The 25288-nt window shown below is 43.8% G+C and overlaps 3 protein-coding genes and 1 long non-coding RNA gene across 5 annotated transcripts in view; 3 read left to right on the forward strand and 1 right to left on the reverse strand.

The window, feature by feature from the left end:
* Window positions 1-438: 438 nt before the first annotated feature.
* Window positions 439-1137, reverse strand: LOC138406020 (uncharacterized). The gene is made up of 2 exons (XR_011239684.1): window positions 997-1137; window positions 439-582 (listed from the first exon to the last, which is right to left on the reverse strand). It is a non-coding gene; the product is annotated as an uncharacterized lncRNA (long non-coding RNA).
* pdk2a (pyruvate dehydrogenase kinase 2a) lies at window positions 1073-8869 on the forward strand. Its single transcript, XM_020079361.2, has 11 exons — window positions 1073-1361; window positions 2750-2891; window positions 3405-3476; window positions 3893-4077; window positions 4216-4305; window positions 4727-4804; window positions 5156-5232; window positions 5322-5420; window positions 6431-6541; window positions 6673-6786; window positions 7333-8869. Exons 1-11 carry the CDS (start codon window positions 1244-1246, stop codon window positions 7474-7476), a joined length of 1230 nt encoding a protein of 409 aa, XP_019934920.1. The 5' UTR covers window positions 1073-1243; the 3' UTR covers window positions 7477-8869.
* Window positions 8870-9308: 439 nt separating this feature from the next.
* On the forward strand, window positions 9309-13638 carry LOC109624284 (uncharacterized). Its single transcript, XM_020078838.2, has 10 exons — window positions 9309-9666; window positions 9739-9812; window positions 10272-10346; window positions 10555-10605; window positions 11021-11080; window positions 11173-11209; window positions 11299-11478; window positions 11557-11826; window positions 12588-12677; window positions 12989-13638. The coding sequence occupies exons 3-10, from the start codon at window positions 10272-10274 to the stop codon at window positions 13393-13395; spliced, it is 1170 nt and encodes a 389-aa protein (XP_019934397.2). The 5' UTR covers window positions 9309-9666; window positions 9739-9812; the 3' UTR covers window positions 13396-13638.
* Window positions 13639-14267: 629 nt separating this feature from the next.
* myo1d (myosin 1D) overlaps window positions 14268-25288 on the forward strand; it is a 61871-nt gene continuing 50850 nt past the window's right edge. For both annotated transcript variants that reach the window (XM_069517305.1, XM_069517306.1), the window contains exon 1: window positions 14268-14702. In XM_069517305.1, coding sequence (XP_069373406.1) covers window positions 14608-14702 — 95 coding nt within the window. In that variant the 5' untranslated portion in view covers window positions 14268-14607. The remainder of the gene's footprint in view (window positions 14703-25288) is intronic.

The raw sequence follows: 25288 nt of genomic DNA on the forward strand, positions 1-25288 counted from the left end.
AATGGGAGATTTGACCAGGACACCCTGTTCCCTGACGGAGGCATTTCTATTGAAAACCATTGGTGGCAAACTTCCTGTGGAATCATTCACACAGGGTGAACCTCTGTCCCTCGGGGGAGGAGGAAGTAAACAACTCCACCGTTATCGTTGGATGGAAATACATTTCCAAGCAGCTTTAAAGTTCAGTAGCTAATTTTGTAACGGCACATGACGAAGGACGAACACTCAGTTGACTGTACTTTCCTTCCATGGTCACTTGTTATTATCTCAATTATTCTTAAAACTTTAATTCATTAATTCATGAACATGTTTTGAATCTGAGTCACGCCAGGTAGATTTTCATCGGTAATGGTGATGAGAGCCCCCTAGTGGCAGAAATGACATGTCATACATTTAATCATTTGACAGTATGAATAAACAGCCCAGGTAAATCTTAATATTATGTCATAATGAGGTCATTTATTCCACATGAGGCCTAATAGTTGGTTGATCTAAATAGTTGATGCATCTCTTCGCTGTGTAACGTCATTTTCTAACTTCATAGTGACGTCATTCCAGCCTTTTCATTTCCTCAGTGAGAATCTGTCGATAAGATGAAATCGAAATGAAACAGAAAATAAAAATAATCAATAATAAATAAAATATGTCTTTCACTACGGATATAAATATTATTTGTGGAGAAAACTACAGGTTGATTGCACGAGGATGTATTTGTACACGTGTATGAAATATCTAAATAGATATGTACATTATATACACTTTAATAAGTATATCTGCAGGTGTACAAAATGAATAATATTTTAAAACTGTGAATTCAACACTTTGTAACTTTGTGTGAGTTTGATTATGTTATGATTGTATTTATATATTAAAGTAGAACTGTGTTCAACAGTTAAACATTAGTGCTGGTTGTTTAATAAGTGATCGATAATCGCATCATCACACAAACAAACTCAGCAGCTTCCTGATTGGATGTGACCTTCACAGAGACGTTACCTAACCCCGCCCCCGGGCGATTCCTATTGGCCAGCTGCGAACGTAAATAAACCCGCCCCGGCCTCTGATTGGCCGGAGCGCGCTGCGTCCCCGCGGTCCCTCCGTGCTGGCGGCGGAGGCGCGTGCACGTCTCCGGTCAGCTGGAGCAGTCGGTCTGTGGAACCGGGACGAGCGTGAACGAGTCACATCCTCTTCTTCTCCTTCGTCATCGTCGTCATCTTCATCTTCATCGTCGTCGTCGGCCGCGATGAAGCTGGTGAGGTTCATCATGAAGAACGCGGCTCTGGCCAGTGTCCCCAGACACATCGAGCATTTCTCCAAGTTCTCCCCCTCCCCGCTCTCCATGAAGCAGTTCCTCGACTTCGGTGAGTATCGATCCGCTCCCGTGACGATCATCGCTGATTGGTGACGTAATAATAATAATGCAGCCGCAGCAGCAGCAGCTGCAGCTCGAACCTGAGCAGAGATTCCCCCCAAAATGCACGCGTGTTGCAGCGGCTGCGTGGTGTTCACGCAGCGGAGAGTTGCGTCAGCTCAGCGGCCCCGCGAGACACTGAGCTGCACTGCTGCCTCAAGACATGCATCACAACAGTGTTCGCTGCAGCTCTCACGTCAGGTCCCGCGCGCATCCTGCAGAGGAATTCATGACGAGTCAGGCTGCGTGAGCTGGGACATGATCACAACATGACAGTTTACATCATGGAAGTGAAGTGAGGGTCGTTATTTGGGCTGCAGCCATCTGTAATATGTTTTTTTTTTTTTCTGAAAATGAAATTGAATTAAAAGTTTGATCAATGGTGAAAACGTCCATCAGTTTTCAGCTGATGTCTTCAAATCGCTTGTTTGGTATAAAAGTCAGACCACATCGATGCTAATACAAGAGTTTGTCCCAATCTTCATACTGACGTGTGCTATTTTCAGTTCACGTGTTCCACTATAAGCTCCGGATGGCGAATTCGAAACGTCTGCCACCTTCATCTGTCGCCATCTTGGCTAGGCAGCGGAGGCAGGGGCCACCAGTGCTTTGACTTGTGAGAATCCTCGGACACATCTCCCGGGGCCGAGGGCAGTTTCGTGAAATAGGTGGAAACAAACAAACATTTTTAAGTGTAGCCGGCAGCAGATTTTTTTAGTTGAGCGACAATCTGTGCGTGCAGAACAGCCGCAGTTTGATTTGGGGGCAACCCTTCCCAGTCAGAGGTCACGCACCACGCCACCGACTGTCCCACATGTGAATGAGCTCACTGATAAATCCCTTTTAGACACAGCAGGAGAGATTCAGTCTGAAAAACTCCGGGGCTGCGGTTTCGTTTTTTTGGGGGGGGGGAAATTCCCACGCTCACTTCCTGATTGGGTCACAGGGCCCCATCATGGAGCCGCGCTGCGATTGTGCCTCCCCACAGGAAGTGAACGGTTCATTCGGCCCCTGGTTTTGCGGCGATCGGAATCGAACGGTTCGCCACTGATGCATCGGAATATGGCACAAACGTGCTCAGTGTGTGTAAACAGTCATGTGATGAACAGAGGCGCTGGAGGAGATCAGTGTCGGTTAATGAAAGCGTGGACGGAGGCTCAGGGTCCTGCAGAGGAACAGGGCTCATCGTTGTCATTGATCACTTAACTCTGATTAGCTCCACGTTAACAAAAACTCCTCTTCACAGTTTCCCACAACACAAACAGCTGCACTCTCCTCTGCCAGTCAGCCTATCAATGAATACTGATCAGTACTTTGTGTGTGTGTGTGTCGCCTCAGGTTCAATCAACGCCTGTGAGAAGACGTCCTTTGTCTTCCTGAGACAGGAGCTTCCTGTGAGACTCTCCAACATCATGAAGGAAATCAACCTCTTGCCTGACAAGCTTCTCACAACGGCGTCCGTGCAGATGGTGCAGAGCTGGTGAGTCGAGCCAGGAAAATGGATTCACGTGTTTAAGTGACCTGACTTTTAGATTTAGAAATCAAAACTCGGTGGCGATCCATGAAAAGCGTACGAGGGTGTAGATTTCCTCCCCTGTATGCTGCGGAGTCAACAGCTGCTGTCTTGTTTATCACCGTGGAGTGAGGCCGTTTTATTTTCCCACTGTGTCAACATCATGCTCTGAATTACAACAGCAGCCTCTGACCGAGTTGGACGACTCCTCACCGGCCCTGTGTGGGCCTGGTGTGTGTGTCTGTGTGTGTGAGTGTGAGTGTGGGGGAGGGTCTCTTAGTTGTGAACTTTAGCCCAGTTTCTCGTCACACGTCACGTGATGTTGTTTTCAACCGTTGGCTGCTTCACTTTCCTCTGTGAAAAAACTCAGCCTCACAAAAAACGTTTTAAAATAAATTCCAGTTCTGTCTGTCTCACATTTACAAGGAACGTTAAAGTGTGTGTGTGTGTTTGTGTGTGTGTGTGTTGATGATTTGTCAGGTACATCCAGAGCTTAATGGAGATCCTTGAATTCCTTGACAAGAATCCCGACGACCACAAAGTCCTGGGAGAGTAAGTTTCTCATATTTCTCTTTCCGACCTGCTGATCTGTGATTAGTTTTCATGTCTTAAAGACACAACAACTCGAGCTGATGTTCCAAATGGTTTAAGCTGTGAGCTCATATCACATTTTTAGAAGATGTAAGTGAGTATTTTTTACCTTCACCACGTAGGTTTGCAGGATTACGCGAAAACTACGAAACAGATTTCCACGAAACTCACTGGAAGGATGAAGAATAAAACAACTATTACATTTTGGGGAGAAATCCAGGAATTTGATATCTCTTTCTGTAACGTTTTTGAGACGGGGCGTTTTTTGGAAATATACGTTTTCATATATTTATCAGGGACTCAGCATATTTATGATATTTGATTGTGAGAGAATTAGACTCATGACACCTGGATGTCTTCACGTTCATCCTCCCCAGGTTTGTCGAAGCCTTGGTTACCATCAGAAACAGGCACAACGACGTCGTGCCAACCATGGCCCAGGGCATCATCGAATACAAAGAGGCCTTCTCCCAGGACCCAGTGACCAATCAGAACATCCAGTACTTCCTGGACCGCTTCTACATGAGCCGCATCTCCATCCGCATGCTCATCAACCAGCACAGTGAGTCGTTCACTTCACGGTTCATTCAACAGTCACGATACCGTCCCTTTGTTATTGTTTCTTCTTCTACTTTACTTTAGCAGTATCTGTTCTGACCTCGAACGGTACATTAATGACTTTATTCTTTTTTCTCTGCAGCTCTTATCTTTGACGGCACCACCAACCCTGTCCACCCCAACACCATTGGCAGCATTGATCCTCTCTGTCGAGTCGGAGACGTCGTCCAGGGTAAATATGAATTATGTTTGGAGCTAGCAGCTTATATTTTAACAGCTGTATACTACTAATGATATATTATACTTATACAGATGCCATAGAACTTATTTTAATATCTTTGATTGTCGTAACTCAAAAACGACACCGATATATAAATCTAGGATTAAACAAGAATTACTCTTTTTCATAAGCTGTTGAAATGATTTCTGGGAAAAGAATATTTGCAGTTTTACCTGGTTCTCTAGTTTTATGTATACTTAAAACGTGGTATTGACTCAGTACACAGATTTGTGTACTTACCGATGCCCGCCCCAGAATTTCCAACAGGCCTTTCTGACCGAATGGATCCACTTAAAACGAAAGTGTTTTCAGCCTTCCCCTCGGAAATTGTGTGTTAACAAATATTATTTCTGATCTCGCCGCTTTTCATCAGACGCCTTCAACAGTGCCAAGATGGTGTGTGACCAGTACTATCTCTGCTCCCCCGATCTGATACTGCAGGAGATGAACAGTAAGCGTGAACACTAACTCAGCTTTAACCTAAATGCAAATATTCCGTGTTGCAAAAGTCCACGGGTGAGATTTTTATATGAAGGAGTGACGGCCTCTGTGTGCACATGCAGAGTGATTGTAAGTAAATCAGCCAGATGGACCTGATGGGCCTCTAATTATAGCACTGAAGCTGAAGCAATGGTTTAGTGGGCCCGGCTGACTGCACCAGACAATGTTGACACACGGGCCCTCTCCATCCTCACAAAGCAGAATAATGACCACCGACTGAAAAACCTTGAGGATAATGAATTTTAAATGAAGTGGATGAAATTAAGGAACGCTGCTTTGTTTTGTCCCCCCGTCTCTGCAGATAAGAAGAAGAACCACTCGATAAACATCGTGTACGTGCCCTCTCACCTCTATCACATGCTCTTCGAGCTCTTTAAGGTACAATATTAAACTCAAGTTCATCACAAATCATCTCAAACGCTGCTTCAGAATGAGACTGATCACGCGATACGTCCGTTTTCCTGCAGAACGCTATGAGAGCCACCATCGAGACCCATGAGAGCAGCAACAACCTCCCACCCATTCAAGTCATGGTGTCTCTGGGAGGCGAGGACATGTCAATCAAGGTGGGTGGTGAATTCCAACACAGCTGCTGGAAGTGGATGAGCAACGTTGCAGCTATTTCTGGTGCGTTAGGATTTTCGCAGGCCTCGAAAAAACATCACAAATATCCCTCGATGGAACCGAGCGGCAAACGACACCCTCCATCTTTAGAGCCTGAATTTGACAACCGAACAACAGCAGAGCAACAAACAGCAGGGGCCTGTTTTTACAGCTATTGTGTGTGTTTGTTTCCTCCCATAATGTTCACTCACTAAAAACAGATTTAAAATGTCTATGGGAGTGAGAGGGAAGGTGTGGGTGTGTTTTTATGATGGTGCGTTGAGTCAAATGACGCCTGTAAAGATAACACGCTTTCACCGAGTTAATATTTCACCGTGGCGTCGCCGTGTGTCAGATCCGTTAAGTTTTAATGGTGTGTCTTTGTTTATAAAGCGCCGCCTGTCACTGCCACCCAAATCTCTAAACCTGTTATGCAACGACTTCACCCTCAATTAGGCACCATGCCGCACGGTGAGCAAATCTACTCAGCTCTGATAAGATTAGCTGCATGAGCCGTGTACCTTCATATTCACAGAGCCTCGGTTATAATGCTCATGTGTTACGGAGACGTATTTTCTGGGTCTTTTTCGAGTTCGGGGACAAAGTTTCAGGACCCGTGAAGAACTGTAGTGTAGGGAAACGATGTGGCAGGGGAGCAGACAAAAAGGGAAAATTCAGGAGTGGTAACAAGAACAAGATCTGCAGCCACGAGGTAACGTGACACTTTGGCAAGGACGCAGTAATCCAACCGGTCCTCACAAACTGAGCTCAGGTGGTCACGCCCACACAGCAGCACATATTACACAGAGGACACATAGAGGCCCAGAACCAAGGACCGTCCAAACCCAAAAACATCCTGATGATATGTCGCTGATATGCCTCTCACACCTTCACTTTGACAACATTAAGTAAAAAGACAATCCAGATGATCCCTGTCTCTGTCCAACCCCTCTGTCTCTGTCTCTGCCTGTAGGTGAGTGACAAGGGTGGTGGTGTCCCATTTCGTAGGATCGAGAACCTTTTCAGCTACATGTACTCCACCGCTCCCACTCCACAGATAGGAGAGCACACGAGGCCTCCACTGGTGAGTACAGACGCAAGGAACAAACAAACAAAGCAAACTTGACTAAAGACCTGTGAGTTCCACGGAGAAGCTCCTAAGTGTGTCAGACATCGAAACCCTCTTAAACCCTTGATCCGCTCGCTGTGTTGCAGGCTGGCTTCGGTTACGGCCTGCCCATCTCTCGACTCTATGCCAAGTACTTCCAGGGGGACCTGCAGCTCTACTCCATGGAGGGCCACGGCACAGACGCTGTCATCTACCTGAAGGTGAGCCAGACACGGAGCTGAGACAGGACGCCAGGAGTCTGAAACTCTGCAGCACATAACCAGGAGAGGAGATCCACCTGAAATGTTAAATATTTACCAGAATCTGCAGACCTGCGCAGCCAGTTCATGATGTCTCTGTGGCAGTTGTGGCCAGAGGCTTGTTTTCAGATTGTCTGTCTGTGAACGCCATGTCTCTGGTACGCTTCGAGGGATTTAAAGGTCAAAGGTCACTGTGACTTTGCTAGTATCCAAAAAATAAATACAAATTTGCCTCGTTGAAGAAAATAAATAACAAGGATTCAGGATACGCACATTTATCCGAATCTATAAAATTGAATGTGTTCTTCTTCGTGTCCCACCGTCCGTAGTTTTATAGTTATCATACAAACAAAACACAAAGCGATTAAAGCACGAGAATGGCACTAATTAGAGTGCAAACCCCTTAAATCCAATTTAGCCAATCAAGATCCAGGAGTTCAGTGAAAATGTCAAAAATGTTGTATATCAGATAAAATCCTGGAATTCTCGTTCTTCTCCTCCCTCCAGGCGCTGTCCACAGACTCCATCGAGAGGCTGCCGGTGTACAACAAGACCGCTCTGAAGAACTACAAAGTGAGCCAGGAGGCGGACGACTGGTGCATCCCCAGCAAAGAGCCCCTGGATCTGAGCAACTATAAGGTGGCCAAGTGAAAGCGTCCCGGTGCTTCAAGCCTCCAGAGTCTCCACGGTCTCGTGTCATCGCTCTGCCGAGGCAGACGAGGGCGCTCTGGTGTTAGCCTGTAGCTCGTTCGCGTTGTTTTCAGTTTTTGTCATTCTGCTGCTTCTTCATAAGAAAATAGACAAATAGGAAACAGGTACTAACACTTGTCACCACTGAGACGTTTGGAGATGCAGCTCCGATGTTGCTAAAATACACTTAGCATCAGCAGTGTGTATGTGTGTGTGTGTATGTGTGAGACAGAGGCAGCACCCAGCATGCAATGGGAGTTAAAAAAAAAAGGTGTGAATATGAGTGGACTGGTGAAGAGTAGCAGATGCTGGTATAAGTTTTCCCTTTTAAGACATTTGACATGTTCTGACGTGTAAATGTTTGAGGGGAAAAAACAGCGGAGTTAATGAAACCTGTTGTTGAACATTTGAACGAGAACCACATCCTGTCGTCTTCACGTCACCGAGGCCTTAAAGTAGCAACTTCACCCAAAGGCTCCTTCGTAGAATCTACGTGAACCATTAAAAACGAATCACTCTTGTTGCACGTTGGTAAGTTTTCAGAACTGGTGAGTGTAGGTCTGAACAAGTGTTCCCTCTTTAGTCAAGAGCCTTTTCATTCAGTTTGAGAGAAGTTCGCTCTCACTCGAAACCCTGCGCTCACGCTCAGTTATCCTCTGCTTGAGCTTAGATGTCCCGTGCACCAGCTTCAGCTTTACTCCTCGCTGCCTCATTGAAACATCTGGAGATTCCTCCACGAATGGAAGTACCAGGTGTAGTGATAATGAAATTGCCCAAGCAAAATAGAGCGCAAGCGTTAAAAAATCTAAACTGTGATATCAATAAGTCCATCTCTGGAACTGAAAGTCCGCGCTCTAGAATGAAGAGAGGACACAATAAAAAGCCCACCATAGATTTCTGTGTGGACGATTGTTCGACTTGTTTCTCATTTCTTTAAAAACATGGTGTTCACACTGAGAGATAAGATACAGAGTTATCTTAGTATCCGTTGTTTTTTCTGGACCAGGATGAATGTAATCAGTCTTCAGTGCATTAATTAGCATTAATTACTAAATAATAGGAGCTGCAGCGGCGAAGGGCCCAAGTGCTCTTTGCTTTTTGGCTGATTTCTCTGCAGGCTGTTGAACCACAGGAGGTTTGAGCTCGCCCTGCGCTCTGATAAGGAAAGGCCAGTCTCGGACGGTTTGCAACACTGTGCCATATGAGGACAAGGTGCTGTGGGTCCACGTGTGTTTTCTTTTGTATTATATTTATCTTAGTCATTCAGTATGTGAAAGGTTATTTTTATAGCTACACTTTTGTGACTGAAACAATTGTAAATACTGTAAATACAATTAAATAATTAAAAACAAAATTCTTCTTGCATTGTGTGACCTACATGGGAAAGGGATACAAGGGACCTGAGGGGGGCGCTACATCCAACCAGGCTTGACATGACACAAACCCACATGACTCTAATCTTTTGTTTTAGTGTCCGAATGATTAAATCACAGACTGTAAATACAAATTAACGACGTGTTTCCACTTTCACCACGTTTTTATAGCATCAGATAACAAAGTGAAACCAAACTCATCAGAAACTTGAACAAACATCAGTGTGATAGCAACTAAGTGAAACCACAGTTATCCGTCTTTGAGAGAAATGTCCTTCATCTCATTTTCACAGGCTTCGTTTCTGGATAATTGGAGGAAGTGGAGACTCGGTCTATAGTTAGTCGAGTTACATTAAAGATGACATGGTTGAGTTCCACCGGTTTAAATGTTACGTCCATCATCAACGCGGCTGAAAGTAGAACAGGACGTGCTACATCGCTAAACCATGTGATTTCCTCTGCACCTGTGTGACTTGGAGGATAAAGTCCTCACATTAACGTTTCTCTTCACACTTCAGCCGTGGACATTGCGAAGTAACTGCACAAATTAAAGTCAACGGTTTCACCGCTGACCATACAAACTGAAAAACTGCAAACAGCTCGTAAATGTAACGTCTCTGTCAGCAAGTCGTCTGAGAAAAGTCACACTCCGACTGAGCGAGAACGATGGCGTTAAACTGAAGTTTGTAGTTTCCCCTTTGTTTGTGCATCACTGTGTCGGCTACATAAGGTCACGGTCAGACTGCGGCACGGTTTCTGATGGTGCCGACATGAAGAGGTAAGAGTGAGTTAGACATTTCTATCTGCTGATCTGTTTGGGAAAGATATTTGAGATTTGTTTTTCTTTCAGTTCACACATGTTTTGCTGAACTTCTTATCACACACGGGTCAAACCAACGAGCTGGTGATTACATAGAAATAAAGGTACTTTTCCTTCTGTTTTATCATCTCAGCACCACGTGAATTACTGTTATTGACTGGATTTATCTGTTAAATTTAGCTTTTTCACAATATTATTCTCATCGAATGTGCGAAATATATGTAGTCATTTTTAATAATATCTGGACATTTTATAAAAACACGAAATCATAAAATTAATTCTATCTAATTTTTAGATTTGTTGAAAAAAAAAATTAGAAATGCTTTTTGTTGTATCATAGAAGTAATATTTTACATTATTCTACAAACACAGTTGAGTTAATTATCCAGGTGAATTAATTCAAACCTGTTAATTTATTATTCAGTATTCTTGTTGTCGATAAAATAACATGGACCTAAATGTAATGTTTCTTAAAAAAGACAAACACATGAACACAGAGATGTCATGTGAATAAAAAAGCGTGTAAGTGTCATCTCACATTGTGTAACTGTCCTTGTCCCCAGATGGTTGTGTTGGCCGTGGCTGTGTTTGTAACCTTGTCGTCTTGTGCAGTCGGCTGCTCGGGGAACATGAATTCTGTGAGTGTGAGCTTTGTTCACTGACGCTGCAGATGCAACATAACAATTCATCCATTATGCAACAAAAAACTCCCAGAGGTTGTTTTCTGCAGACAGAACTGTGCTGAGCTTCAGAAAGAGAATAGAACATTACATCGCATTAACACCAATCAGCTCAACTTTTTCTGTGACACTTTTTATTCTTCTATATTTTTTGTTTTGTTTCCAGACTGAGCTGAAGCTTCGGAGCGTGAAAAATCAACCTGCTGCTTTTTTCAAGGTGAAATGATCCACTGCACTGAACTGATTGATTTCTGGACAAAGCAAAGACATTTGAAGGCAGCGTCTGATGGACGTTATTCATTGTTTTGGTTTTTAAAATTTTTTTAATTTACAGGAAAGGTACAAAACAATTATGTTGAACTTAGTTTCAAACTCTTCTCTGGACTGACTGGGTTCAAATTATGATGGAGAACACAACATGTTTATTAAAGTAGATTTTAATCCTAAAACTGTCAAATTTCAAGATATTTATACTAAGATGTAACAGAATTAACCATTAAATCTCTTTCATGCAGCGTTGCCTCTGTTATGGACATGAGTTGAAACATCTGAATCACTTCTGATCAACCTAAATTACTATTAATTCATGTTTTTAACAAGTGAATCTGTGGTTAAACGACTGTTTCCTGCAGGACATGACGCGTCCACAGTGTGAACAAACCACACTTCAGCAGCAGGACGCTCTGACTCAGGTGATCAATCTATAATCTATAATCTATAACCTTCCCTCCACATGTATCTGTTCTGTGCATCAGCTCCTGAGTGTCTTTATTTTCCATCACAGGTGAACATGGAGAGCCTGAAGCAGAAGAGAGACGCCGGTCAGTCAATAAAATAACAACATTCCTGAAGTAAAATATTAAATATTCATTTCTTTTTTTAAATCTCTCAATAAAAATCAAATGTGCAGGAACAAACCTTTTTTATTATGGCACATCTGCTGAGGAGGAATACGAGCAGCCTTTCTCTGAGGAAGACACCAGGAGAAGGAGCGACCCCTGCTTCCACTACACCGTCCTGGACCAGGCCTGGCGCGCCACCAACACCTCCACCAAGTTGACGATGTGTGACCGCCGATACAAATGGAAAGGTAACTTGATTTCCTGTGTGAAAACATTTTCATCATCAATGAAAACATTGATTCTGATCATTTTGTTTTCAATCACAGGCTGGTACCGCCTCTTCTTCAAGGGTCAGAGTATCCAGATGCCCGAGAGGTGCGTCCCTGTGAACAAATGCAGCACCCACGCCCCGCTGTGGCTGGCAGGGCGTCACCCGAGGATAAGGGATGGCATCGTCACCCGCCAGGTCTGCGGCCACTGGAAGAAGAAATGCTGTGCTTTCCGATCCACCCCCATCAAGGTCAAGAAGTGTCGCGGCAACTACTACGTCTACCAGTTCACCAAGCCGAGCTCCTGTGATCTGGCTTACTGTGCAGGTACCTGTCATCTGCACGTTTGTGGAAGAAAATCAGATTATTAAGTCGACCTGCCAACAGGGGCCTCCGAGCGATGGGAACTAAATTTAGGAATGAGGTAACATCGACCTCAGACACTTTTACCTCGTGCAGACGTTCTAATACAAATGTAAACTATGACGATAAATGACAGTTATCAACATTTTCTATTCAGATACATCTAAATATCCTTCATTATTTACATTAAACACTGAAGAAGGTATCCAGATGTCGGGTTTTCTTAAGACCAGGTGGTGTGGGTTCACGTCTGCGTGTGAGTGAATTTAAACTGAAGACTCCAACCAACCCAAACTTCTCAGAGCTCACTCAAAATACCACAATTCATCCACACGGATAAAAGACACAACTCAGTGCTGACAAATGTTAAAACTGCAAACAAATGTTTAAAATGCAAAGAAAACAACCACAATACAAATATGTCATATTAGAAGATGCCTTCACTAGGATGGCTCAGGTTACAGTGCGTTCATCAAGGTAAGCTGACCATGTCTTGTTCTGTTACTCGTCTCCAGCCTCTGGATTAAACCCAAACTTTGTTACAGACAATCTCACTGATAATCTTAGATCCCTGAATTATATGATAATAATATATTCATAGATGTGACTGAACAAATCTGAACCCTTCGATCTTAAAGCCTCTTTCACAGTTTGTCCTTTTGCAGTTTTGTTCCCCGCCACAGTTTGTTTCTGACGTGTGAACGACGTTGTGCGTCTGTTCTCAGATATCAACACGCTGGTGTGTGGCCGGTGCAGACGAAACCAGTCCTGTGTGAGCCGAGATAAGATTAACTGGAGGTGTAAGACAAGGAAAGGTGAGTTATGGTCGGTTTTTAAGGCCTTTTAATCAAACCACAACGTCTGAACTAACATTTCAGAAATGCAAAAGAATTTCAAAGGAAGCTCCCAAACTAGAATGTCGCTCGTGGTTTGAATAGGTAATGTGCCTTAAATTCATTCAAGCTGCATCACACTTCACACACTCATAGACATCAGTCCCTTTAACACGCCTGGTTTGTTTCATTAAGATTCAATAATTATTCTCCTTCTCACAATGTTATATAAAGCAAACCGATCTTTTTCTGTAAAATCCTCATGACCTCCAGGAAACCTCTCCTTGTTTCAGTGCCTTCCAGAAAGGTCCACTTCTTCGCGTCCTACCCCGGCCAACTCACCGGCAAGGTGAACAGAATCAAGTACAGCAAGGTGTTGGTGAACGTGGGCCGGGCCTACAGCAGGAGTACCGGAACATTCAGGGCTCCGGTCAAAGGAATCTACCAGTTCTTCTTCTCCACTCAAACCGCCAACACCAACAAGAAGACGGACCTGTGGCTCGTGGTCAACAGTTACTGGGTTGCTGTGTCTCACACAGCTTTCTCCCGGCCCTCCAGCGTCGGCAGCTTGTCCACCTACATGACCTTCCTCCGCAAGGGGTCTCGTGTGTACGTCACACACAACTGTGGAAAGTCGTGGGCCAACGCTGCCTCCATGACCATCACATTCGGAGGCTCACTGCTTGTACAGATGAAATAATGTGTTGACAGGGTTTCAAATCGTTTGCTCTTCTGATGTTTCCTTGTGTATGAAGCTGAATGGGATTTGTATTTGGGTAAATATACAGAAAGTGTATAATGACAAAGGTTATTCATCAGGTCAGTTTCTTTTTCTCTTATATTAACTTTATTTTGAGCTTTTTTTGTGTCAGAGCTAAATCCTGAGGTTAACATGTGTTTAATTTAATGCTTGAATATACATTTTGAATAAAATAAAACATAATAAAAGTCTCTTGTTCATATCTTTTTAAATAATATTAGGTCATATCTGTCTATCTATCTATCTATCTGTCTATCTATCTATCTATCTATTTATCTATCTATCTGTCTATCTATCTATCTATTTCTCTTTCACTATCTCTCTATCTTTCTATCATCTATCTATCCTCGAATGCAGAAAAGGCATTGCCCTGTGTTGGACACTAGGTGGCGCTCTAACACTAGTGTGACCCTGCTGGTGTGTTGTTGGTGATCAGGAGTTTAAAAACTAGATGTTCGCTCACATCAACACTCATAGGAACAGAATCAAGTCAGATTTCATAACATCTGTAACATCTGGAATTTTTATTCATCACTTGATTTGATCCTTTTATGGTCATCAGGGGAGTTCTCCTGGTTTTTCCTGGTTTTTCCTGTGACTGATTGAAAACTTGTGAAAGTGAATCAGAGGCTGATCAAAGGGAATCAAAGGCTGATCAAAGGGTTCTGCTCAGATACAGATGTTTGACTGACACGCTGGGTTCGTTTGATTGTTTGAGAGACACCTCTGCACGGAGCCGGGGGGGGCGGGCACTCCATCGGGAGGCCGCCCTCCTATTGGCTGAGTCGACAGGAGCCCAAACTCCAGGAAAACGCAGCTGAGGGCGCACGATGGAGCGGGACGCGTTTCTGGCGTGAAGACGGAACTGTGCGTGGACATGGGATGTTCTCCTGCGTCTGGAAGAAAACGTGAACTTCTAACAGGAGAAAACTTTGTAGCCACATGTTTGTTTTTACAACCGATTGAATCAAACACGAGTGAAATGATAGTTTGACTTTTACGCACGGATGGAAACGCGCACGGCGGAGCTCGCTGCTCGGTGAAGCCGCCAAGGATCCTCGATAGTGTCGGCACTTCAAAGCAAACGGTGAACTACCTTTTGATCTCTCTTCGGTTTTCCCGCGAGCGCCAGTGAGAGTCCCCGGTAGAAACATGGCAGAGCACGAGAGCCTGGAGTTCGGGAAAGCGGATTTTGTGCTGCTGGACAACGTGTCTCTGGAGGAGTTCATGGCCAACCTCAAACTCAGGTGAGTCCCGCAGGTGAAGTTAAAGCTCAGAGACAGAAGCAGCTCCGAGGAAACATGGAGCGACCTCACAGCATCATGTTCAGCCCGGAAATGTGCTTCGAAAAGCGGCCTGGCTGTCAACAGGTGCCTCGAGCTGAGAACCAGAGAACCAGAGAGCAGCCTCTTCAAGTGTCCATGAAGTGTGGAAGATTATTCAGAGTGAATGAAGGCAGCTAACAGTATCTACAACCCTGTTCATTAATGTGCTAATACAACACAGGTCCTGTATGATGTTTCTACATTGTGCAGACTCAGTGAGGAGATACTGATTCACCTTCAATAGTTTTTCTCTTTGTTTATCATGGAGATTAAAAACTCAACTACTACACACAAGAAACAATAACGAGACATTTCCGACTGATACAAAATGTTTAAAGTGATATAGATAGTGTCCCAGCACTTCAGATATAAGACAATTAAAGGAGGACATTTGTTTTCCATTTTAGAAAAAAAGGTCTTGAGGTTCTCAAAGAGGTCAAATATTTAAACATTCTTAGAAATACATTAGAATAAAAAAGGAAGAGTGTGAGAACTTACAATGTCAGTGAAGTGTATTTGATGTTTTTTATGAATTCAGGTAAATTGCTTATAAAAGGGGGCCTTTAACGACTTCATCAATATTTCAACATTTTAAAAGAAGTATAGAATGTTTCACTTGTTTGTAGAGAGTTTGATCAGATGCATCGTTTTCAGTTCCATATTTAGCTCCAGTCAGGAGATGCTCAGATCAGAAGAGCTTTTACATTTTAGGTTTGCCCTGAACGAAGCGAGATAATGAAAGAGCATGAGAGGCAATCAACACAGACTTTTTAAACATCTGGACAAAGGACTTCAAAAAGTATTTATTAGGTTGTTGAAGTTAACGCACACACATCACACAGAAAAACATAAATGTCACAATTCATGTCTTTATAACCAAAGAATCGGGACACAAACAGACAAAAGCTTGAATGAGGAATAAGCGTTACGGCAAAAAATGAAAATTATACCTATTTATATAGATGATTATTATGATAAATGTCTTATTATTTCTTTCAAGTTTAAAGTATAATCTGAGTGGATCAAAATCTCCTCACATATATTGGACTTGTGTTATATTGCTATATAGCCCTGACTGTTAATTGACCAGAGAAGTGGATTTTATTCACATCGTAGTATTAAAACTTTATTCTCTCAATGTAAAATGAAACTCATCTACCTCCTCTCGTGGCTCTAGTTCTCCTCCTGCAGATGTTGTGACCTCACCTGTGTTTGGTTTTGTCTCCCATGTGTGAAACCTTGTGTGTTCGATGCCGTCACAAAGAGCCATTTGTGTGAAAAGTTGTCTGAGTCCCAGTGTGTGGCCTCTAAATAGCGTTGGTTCCTTTCGGTTCCTCCTTCTCTCGATCAAACCGGTATTTCTGTGTGAAATATGCTGAGGCGGAGACTCCACCCAGGCTGCTGGAGCAGATTCTCGTGCGGACCGGTTACTATCAGCTGTGTTGTCAGTGGCTCGGTGTCAAGCATGATGTCAAGCATTCTCTGTGAATGAAGGGCGCAGCGTGGGGGAGCGTTACCTTTCACATGGGCTCAGAATCAGCTCCCTCCCCCTCCACCTCCTTTCCTCACCCCCTGCCATCTGTGATGAAAGTGCAAACTGATCCCTGACGGCAGTTTTGGAGCAGTTACCCAGCAGGACGTGGTGCATGAGACGGTTTGGTTCAGGTGTCAGTGGAGGTCATCGGTGCAGGTTCCTGCAGGAGGGAACTGCAGATGACTGACCTGTGTGTTACAACGGTCAAACTCGGAGACATCCCCAAGTTACCGCTGTGATTTCTCAGTCATTCCTGCTGTAGTGGTTTATAAATTCACTTTTCAAACCCGCCCCTGTTCGCCAGTTTACTCTGTCTGGCAGTATAATGACTTGTAGAATAAATATTTTGAGGATTTAAAAAATGCTGTTTGGACGTTTTTCCTCTCTGCTGCATGGTTTCCCTTCTATGGTTGTGACTCCTGTTTCTGCCCTCAGGCTGATGATGTAGTGTTATTACTCCTGGGCCCGTTCAGCAAGCTTAATGGAGATTCAGTCAGTTTATGTTTCCACCTTCTTAAATGTGAATTTCTTTGGCTTATATGAAACTGAACTCAAGACCAAACCATCGATCAAGTTATTGTCTGTGTGCAGAGATTTTTAGAAACATGTCCATGGTGCAGAGTGAAGTTAGAAAACTCTGCGTTCATCCTACCTGGTTTATCTGCACTGAAGGGTTAATAGTCAGTGTTTGGATTATGTACTGAACCTTATCATACATTGCATGTCGGCTATTTCAGAGTCTGTTAAGCAACTAATACAACCAGCAGATAATGAGCTGGTTCAGATGATAGGAGAGGACACAGTGTCGTTGTAGTCGTACTTGTTCAATGCAATCAGCTGTGAACAGTAGCTTTAGTAATCGAGTTGAGATCCCTGAGAGCGACCAGATGACATCAGGCCTCATCCTCCAGACTCGTTTTTCCTCCAGCTCGACATCTCTCTCTGTAGATGGCGTGCACAGATTGTTATTTGTAATGGGTGTGACCAGCGAGAACCGCTTCCTTTTTTGCGTGCGTGTGTGAGTGAGTGTGTTTTCCTGAATGGGAGTGACCCAGTGGACGGAGGGGATGCAGAGAGCATGAGGCGTCCATGTGTCCTGGTTCAGTTAAATGATCTACCCATCTCTCCCGTGTTCGTCAGCGTGTGTGGGACCTGAGCCTCACATTTACATTTGTCTCATAATTCAAAAAAGCCTCAGATCCGTTTAACACATTTATTTATTGGAACATTTTTACAAGTTCCAGAAGCGCAAACAAGGCATTTTGTTTGTGTCAGGCGTTGCTCTTTGAGAGGTAGACTTTCCTCACTCCTCCAGAACTTGTGAAAACCCCCAAATATTTTTATTTGTAGTGGGGGGAAAAGCCAAGCTTTGGTGTGGGGCCAACCCTTCACTTAACAACTCCCCCAGTGCCCGAGTTTGGCGAGGAACCCACTGAATTTCACTGCTGTGTGGGGGATTTCTACTTGTTTTGTTAAATGCCTGCCATGTTGCGCGGGTAATCAAGTTGCCCAGCGGCTGTAATTTGGAAAAGATTGCTCGTTTTCCCTCAGCGTGGTGGACCGAGTTGACATTTACTTTGTTTGACTTGAGGTTGAACTGTGTGTCCTGTTCCAGAGAGCCTCCCTGTCTCTAAATAGAGCCCCGCAGATGCCCGGTCTTTCTGCAGAGATGTCTGGTGGGATAAAAGTTCAAGGCAAATTCCTGCAGGGTCTTGGGAATGTTGCCTGAATTGACCCGTCAGCAGATAAGACTTCAGGGCCTCAGCCCACTGCACTCACGTGTGTTTATGTGGGAGAAATCATCTGATATGTGATTAAAAATGACTCATGGCAGAAAAATACAATGGTTTACAGATGGGAAGAGAATTACAGTATCAAAATACAGGTTTAAACTTTCTCTATAAAACTCTCTGTCTATAAATTTACATTTAATTGAAGCTGTCGTGGATGAAACAAGTCGTGCGTACTGTTTGGTGGAGTTCCCCTTCGAGTAACAGGAAGTAAATTCCCCGCTAGTATCCACTTTAACCTGTCCAAATAAAGGTAGAATAAATACAGGGAGACAGAACAGTTTGGAGTCAAGCTTCTCTGCGTAGTGTCCTGTAAGTTTACAGTATGTGTGCCAGCCAGCCACAGTTCCACTGCTGCTAAATGTTTTTACAAGGCAGCGTGGTTTTGTCTGTCCTTCAGGAATCCAGGACAAAACATTCCTGCTGAACTGCTGCGTGTTTCCCAAATGATTATGGAAGGATTTTTCACATTCTTCTCCCGAATGGCACAGCACCACAGACATGGGCTGTGTCTGTGCAGGTGGAGGAAAATAGGTCGAGAGCAACACGACAGGGTTTGAGCTTCACAGGGATTGGTTGTTTGTTTTAATCTCAGGTGCTCGTGTCACACAGAGGAACACAAACATGAGCAATATTTGAAACTCAGCTTGAACTAGAGTGTTGCATATCTGATATTCGTGTGAGCTCGTAGATGTCAGAAAAACAGGTGGCTGTGACTGAGGGGGGTAGAGCGGTCGTCCTCGTCGGCGGTTCACTCCCGGTCTTCCCTATTCCGCATGCCGATGTGTCCTTGGGCAAGACACTGAACCCAAACGTTGCCCCTTCCTCATGAGAAAAGTGCTGATACACTTTAAAGCCCTTTGAGGGATATCAAGCCTAGAAAATCACGGTTTTGTTTCCAGCACATCACAGCATCGGCCCTTGTCCTCAAAAACTCTCTGGACATCTTCGTCAGTGTCGTCTACTTGTACGTCACCTGTTCTCCATCCTGACATGTTTGTGTTCTTCTTGTCTTATTCATTTTTTTAAATTTAAACTCTGGGTTTATTAAAACAGCTTAAGGTTTGTGTAAGAAACTACTCAAATGTGTCAAACACCATCTGGTTCAACCGGTCAAATCTCTTTTCAGAACGTCACCCTCCTTGTGTTTTTCAAGTCGGCTTGAGATAATAATTTTCAGGACTTACAACTGCAGAATATCTCATCTCCGTAAGTGAATAACTAAGTGAATATTGTGGTAGAATCCAGAACGCTGCCACTTGTCTGAACTGCTCCAAGTGTTTTGGCCTTTGAACCCACCAGTGTGGACTTAAAAAGGACTTTGAACAGGAAGCCTCCAATAATATGAGGCCGGCCAGAGAAGCAGGAAAGCTGGCATCTCCCCTGCCTGGGCTGCTCACATTTCATTGTTTCCTGCAGCTTCTCTTCCAAACCGAGCTGGGAATCTTTCGTGCACCAGACGGGATATAAACATTTTGAGATTCAAGAGGTAGCACTTTAGACACGTGCTCTCCGAGCCGACGCTGTCACTCTTATCTCTGGTGTATCCTGGACACGACCATAAAATCCACTTTTATTTTCACGTGCTATTAAAGTACAATGGCTCTACTGTTGCAAGTGCAGAGGAGGTGTGGTGCGGAAAGTGAAGACATCCCTCTTTTTTTACATTTCTCCTGCAGAATAAACAAAAGGATCAAAGTACAAGAGGAAAAACCTAAGGTCAAGGGTCACACGTTAAATGTGTCCTCTGTGACATACCGTCCAGTAAGTTAGCGTTTAGAATTCTTGTTTTCACAGCTGAAAACATTTCTGTCACGGCCTCTCTCTAAAGTTAAAGGTTCTAACATCAGACACAGAAATGTTTTTTTTTTATTTATTTTTTTACCTCAGCTCGATCCTTGTTTGCTTTTTTCACACCTTTGTTCGTTTCTCCGCAGTAAAACCAAAGTCCACACGCAGAGCACACAGTCCTACCTGACCTACCCCCCCCCCGCCCGCAGCACAGATACAAACAGGTGATAGCGTGCAGCAGAGCCCTCGAAGCACATTAACACTTTTTCTCCATATAGCGCCCCCTGCAGCCCCACACGGTGACGCCTTCGACGCAGAAGCATGAATTGGGCTTTAGTCAAAACAGACGTTCGGGATGAGGAGTAGGAATGAACAGTTACTGAACCATCAAACTCACTTTGAAGCAGATATTTGAAGGTGCTGAGGCAGGTGATGGAAGAATCCTCTTCTTTTATGTTTTATTTGTCAAAACTTCATGAAAACTCTTTACACAAATGCTGCTTCTGTGCCTCAGACTGACGTCCCCTGGAGATTCTGGCTAATTGACAAGTAAAAGAGTCTCCCATGAAGTGGCTCTCAGAAAAATGCCTCGTAGGCCCGCTCCCCTGAAATTCAACGGTCCAGTCTAGCCACAAGAATTTCCATACAACCGTCTGTAATCTGAAACACATTACCATCCTTACATAAACAGGGCCTGCGCTCTTTTAGCTTTATTCTCCTCTAAAATAAGTTCACCAGCTCCCAGAGACGTCTCATTTGTGGACTGAGTTGGCAGACAGGGTTCGGGAGCGGGCTAGTTTTGACTCTTTTACTTTTTTAAGTGTCCATGTGTCATACTTTCTTTCATCTACCCACTGTGTCTCTCCATTTTGTCCTTATTGCTTCATGTGTATGTTGTAAAGCAGCTCCTGCATATATCACACTGGTTGTTGTCACCCCTGTTCGATTTTGCAAGATTACGCAAAAATGTCGCTCTGGACAAAGCGGCAGATCCAGGAATTTTTAACATTTAACATTTCCTGATGTTTTCTGACATTTTGAACCAATTTCCTAGAATTCATAGATCTTGATGAAAACTGTTGCGCCGAGGTTTGAGTTCCTCCAGTTTTATTTTATTTACTTATATGTGGTTGAGATACTACTTTTCCCGTTCCTGATACTGATTGGGATATCTGGACTTTTTATATCACCTTATACTAAAGTACCAGTCTAATACCAGCGCGTGTAAATTAAATACATAGACCTATGAAGTATTTTAACAGCTGGATGCTTCTAACCCTGTGTTGCATGGTACACGTCGCAAACACCACACCACCGGAAATCCCTTCTTTTTCCTCACTGCTCTATAAACAGAGAAGAAATGATTTCCGAGAAAAGAAAATTGCAGTTGCATCTGGGTCAAGATAATATACTTGGTTTCCGATCAGTACGTAGATTTGCATACTCGCCCAAGCCTGAACCGACATTTCTGACGCTGCTATATCTACTATATATATATAATATTTGGTATTTCTTCTTTATTTGTATTTTTGTGGTTGTCTCGTACAACTTTTTTAAAAAACTAGATATTTGAAACCAGAGACTGAACGACAGTCTCTAGAGATTTTGATGTTGGCAGGCGTCACATTAAATCCGCCTGTCTCACGGTAAGAAGCAGACACATCCTCTGTCTGCAACATTACCCCCAGACACAACTTCCCAGCAGCCACACACACACACACACACACACACACACACACACACACACACACACACACACACACACACACACACACACACACACAATGCATTCAGGCCGCGCTCTTATCTTGTACGTGAATCTCATTGACTGAAGAAATGAGTTTTCAGGAATCGGGTTCCATGGCGGCCTTTTTGGGAATCTCCTAACAATGCGTGTGACTCACATGGCCGATGTTGCTCGTGTGTGTGCGGTTGTCGCGGTCACAAGGGTGTTTTCTTTTTCTTTTGTGTACGTTTGTGTGTCCTCGGCAGCTGTGATGTCATCCCCTGCTTCCCGTAGCGTTGTATTGTTCTCTCTCCCACCTGCTGGAACCAAACCGCTCGCTCACTTTCACAGCCAGTGATGACTCAGTGACACACACACACACACACACACACACACACACACACACACACACACACACACACACACACACACACACACACACTCTTCTCTGTCTTCACACCGGTGCAGTTAAGTACTCGTACTTGAGTATTTGCTGTGGCTTCATACTTCAACATTTTAAAATGTAAACATATAATAAAGTAATAAAATACAAAACAAACTATGTTCACCTTTCTAACATCTTCCACTTCCAACCACGGACTTTATATAAAGATGGACAACTTGTCTTCACTTCCTCCAACTGTCCAGAAATGAAGGTTTTACCAATTATGATGTCATCTAATAAGTAATTAAAAATACAAACTTTAGGAACATTAACACTCGAACAATCTGTGTGATGAGAACTACCTGCAATGAAAGAAAACATCAGTTATTCAATGTACACTTTGACTTCTTATTTTGGTTCATGTCCCGGCTTCAGTCGTTTGGGCTAAGTACTTAGTAAATTTTGCTGATAATACTTCATCAGGTACTTTAATTGCACAGGTTTTTTAAATGTAATCGAGTATTTTCACATCGTAAGTACTCCACCGCTGACTCGAGGTACAGGTTTCTGTCTGTTGTTCCTCATTTCATCTGTCCGTGCCGTTGTTCTTTGTCCATCCGTCTGTTATTGCGCTCGTGTCTGTCCTCCTTTAAGCCTCGATAGAAATCTGAGTACTTTCCCGAAATAGCATGTTGAGTAATGTCTGGTTCCTCTGGATCCGTTCCTTTCTCCTTTTTTTTTTTTTCCTCCTCCTCCTCCTCTCATTTTCTTTTACTCCAGTCATCACTTTTTCGTTTCTGAGCCGACTGTAGTTGTTACATCGGTCTCTGCTGCTCAGTGTGAGAACAGGTTCAACAACACAACAACACCGAACCTCTCCTGTTTTCACCAGAACAAACTTTTAGTAACTTTTGGAGAAATAATCCTCCTCTTACTCTGAAATACACGGTAACAGCTCAGTGTGTGTGTGCGTGTGTGTGTGCGTGTGTGTGTGAGTGAAGGGGTGTGGTGGATGGCTGCAGTCCCAGTAAAAGAAAGGAGGGTTGGCCACCTGATCTGCAGCCTGGCTGTTTACACATGGCTCCCATTTCCCGTGAGGATCCAGAGCTGGCGGCCTCACGAGGACATCCTGTAGTGTGAATGGGAGGAACACATGCTACCGGGCCTGTTGGACCGTGGCCGCACGTCTGTGCCCACTTGAAGGGGATTGTTTTGTCCGCGCAGGATCGACGGAACTTCGGTTTAAATCACTTCCTGTTGACATTAGTGTCGATTTAAAAAGTCAAAATCCACTTAAACTAAACTTGGCGGAACGTAAAGTTAAAGTTGATAGTTGGAGCTTTTTAGTCTGTTGTTGTGGAATCTGAACTAAATCTAACGATGATGTCAAGCGAGTGAAAAAAGGGAGGCAGGGCGTCGTTATCGAGTTCTGGTGACCATGGTAACCATCTCATCACCTGTGTGTATGGTACACTCACGCACTTTGGTTATCATCAGAGATTGCAAACTGAATTACCCACATTTAAAAAAAAAAAAAAAAAAAAACATTTGAATCCTTGTTGATGGTTTGAATCCCGGATACGGAGCAAACTTCGATCTTTGTGGTGAAACTGCTGCTGTAATAGTTGAGGAATTTCTTTTTTTGATCTCGAGTGTGAAGTTCATAAAAAAAGTCTTTCATGAAAGTCTTACATAATCCGTCTCTGTTTAGGACCCGCTGTGCCGGTAGCAGCGAGACTCACTCCTCTGATTCGGGGAGAAGATGAATGTGGGCCGGTGGGAGGGTGGATGTGTTGATGAGCTGCTGCGTCTCCTGCAGAAAGTCTCAGAGCTGCCGTTTCGCACTAAGCATTAAAGAGCAGCGGAAAATCCCCTAATGCAGAACCCAGATGTCTGCGGACTGGAGGAGGCCTCGGTCACACTGTACACGGAGGAGGGAAGAGGTGGAGAACTTTGACTCGTTTCTGGTGCCTCCGCAGAATGAAAACAGGAGGGAGGACAAAGGATTGTGTGAAACTCAGACTGCATCCACACGACTACGTTTTTCTGCCTGGTGACCAGTTTCAGAGCCGTGTAAACGCCGCTGGCTCTGATTTAGCTCGAAAATGCAGCAGCTGCGTTTTAGTCCGTGTGTTTTGAAAGGATGACGTAGACACGACCTCTGCGGGAAGGAAACAACTAGCATCAGCCTCGGCTGCTAATTAATAATGTTTCTGACCCTTTTCGTCGTTGCTGCTTCTCGTTTGTAGCCGAGCTCTTTCTGCAACCAACATCCAGATACTTCCTGCTAACACCGGCACGTGCATCGTTGTAGAGTGGACAAAGATTAAAACTGATCCAGAGCCAACACTCGTGTTTACTTTCTTTCTTTTGAGTTTGACTTTTCCCACTAGAGGTTCAGACAAAATCACTTTTCATTCATGCGTACATCAGGTCTCTGTTTAAATGTTACCATTGGGTGTGTCCGTCCAGCTCAGTGGTTTGCATTTCAAACATCACACACTGGATGAACAAACCGCAATCAAACCATTTAATATCATCACGAATCCTTGTGAAGCTGCACAGATGCGAGAGTGGAGACGATGCGAGAAGAGAGGACATGTGAAAAGGAGACACTCAGCGAGAAGATGCGAACGGATGATACGTGAAAAGAAGATACTGAATGAGGAGAAACGACATGAATGGATAAGAGAGAAGAGACGATAGGAAAAGAGACGAGAGAATAAGAGACCATATGCAAAGATATCTTACGAGAAGAGCATCAAAGAGAAGAGACAAGAGGAGGAGAGAGTTGGAGCGTGTGAGCTGAGATCCAGGCCTCATCCATCTGTTCCACTCTCATTTAGCAGGATTTAAATGACACAGGACAGAGATTAGAGAACCTGATGGGTCATAATAGACTCACAGAAACGCTATTTATAGGCGCATGGAAACTGAATCAGATTTAAATTTGGCAACATGAACATCTGTTCTTTAACCAGCACAGGTTAGAAATGTTGAGAGTTTAAAGCGAGTAAAAGTTTGACGCTGTGAAAAGCTGCGGGACTGAATTAAATAGAAATATAAACTCTCTCCCTCTATATCATCTTCCGTTTCCTGCTTTTCATCTCCGTCCGTCCAGCTGTGAAGGGAAGTGAGTCCGAACTGATCCGACCTGCGGCCGTGTGAACTCTGTCCAAAGACCACCGCTCCCAAAGGCTGCGAGAGAATCAAAGAGAGACGGACAGAATGAAGTGAAAGGACAAGTTCGTTCACTAATACTTTATTTTTGGCTTTTTATTT

Source organism: Paralichthys olivaceus, chromosome 21, assembly GCF_024713975.1.
Source record: "Paralichthys olivaceus isolate ysfri-2021 chromosome 21, ASM2471397v2, whole genome shotgun sequence".
NCBI classification, from domain to species: Eukaryota; Metazoa; Chordata; class Actinopteri; order Pleuronectiformes; family Paralichthyidae; genus Paralichthys; species Paralichthys olivaceus.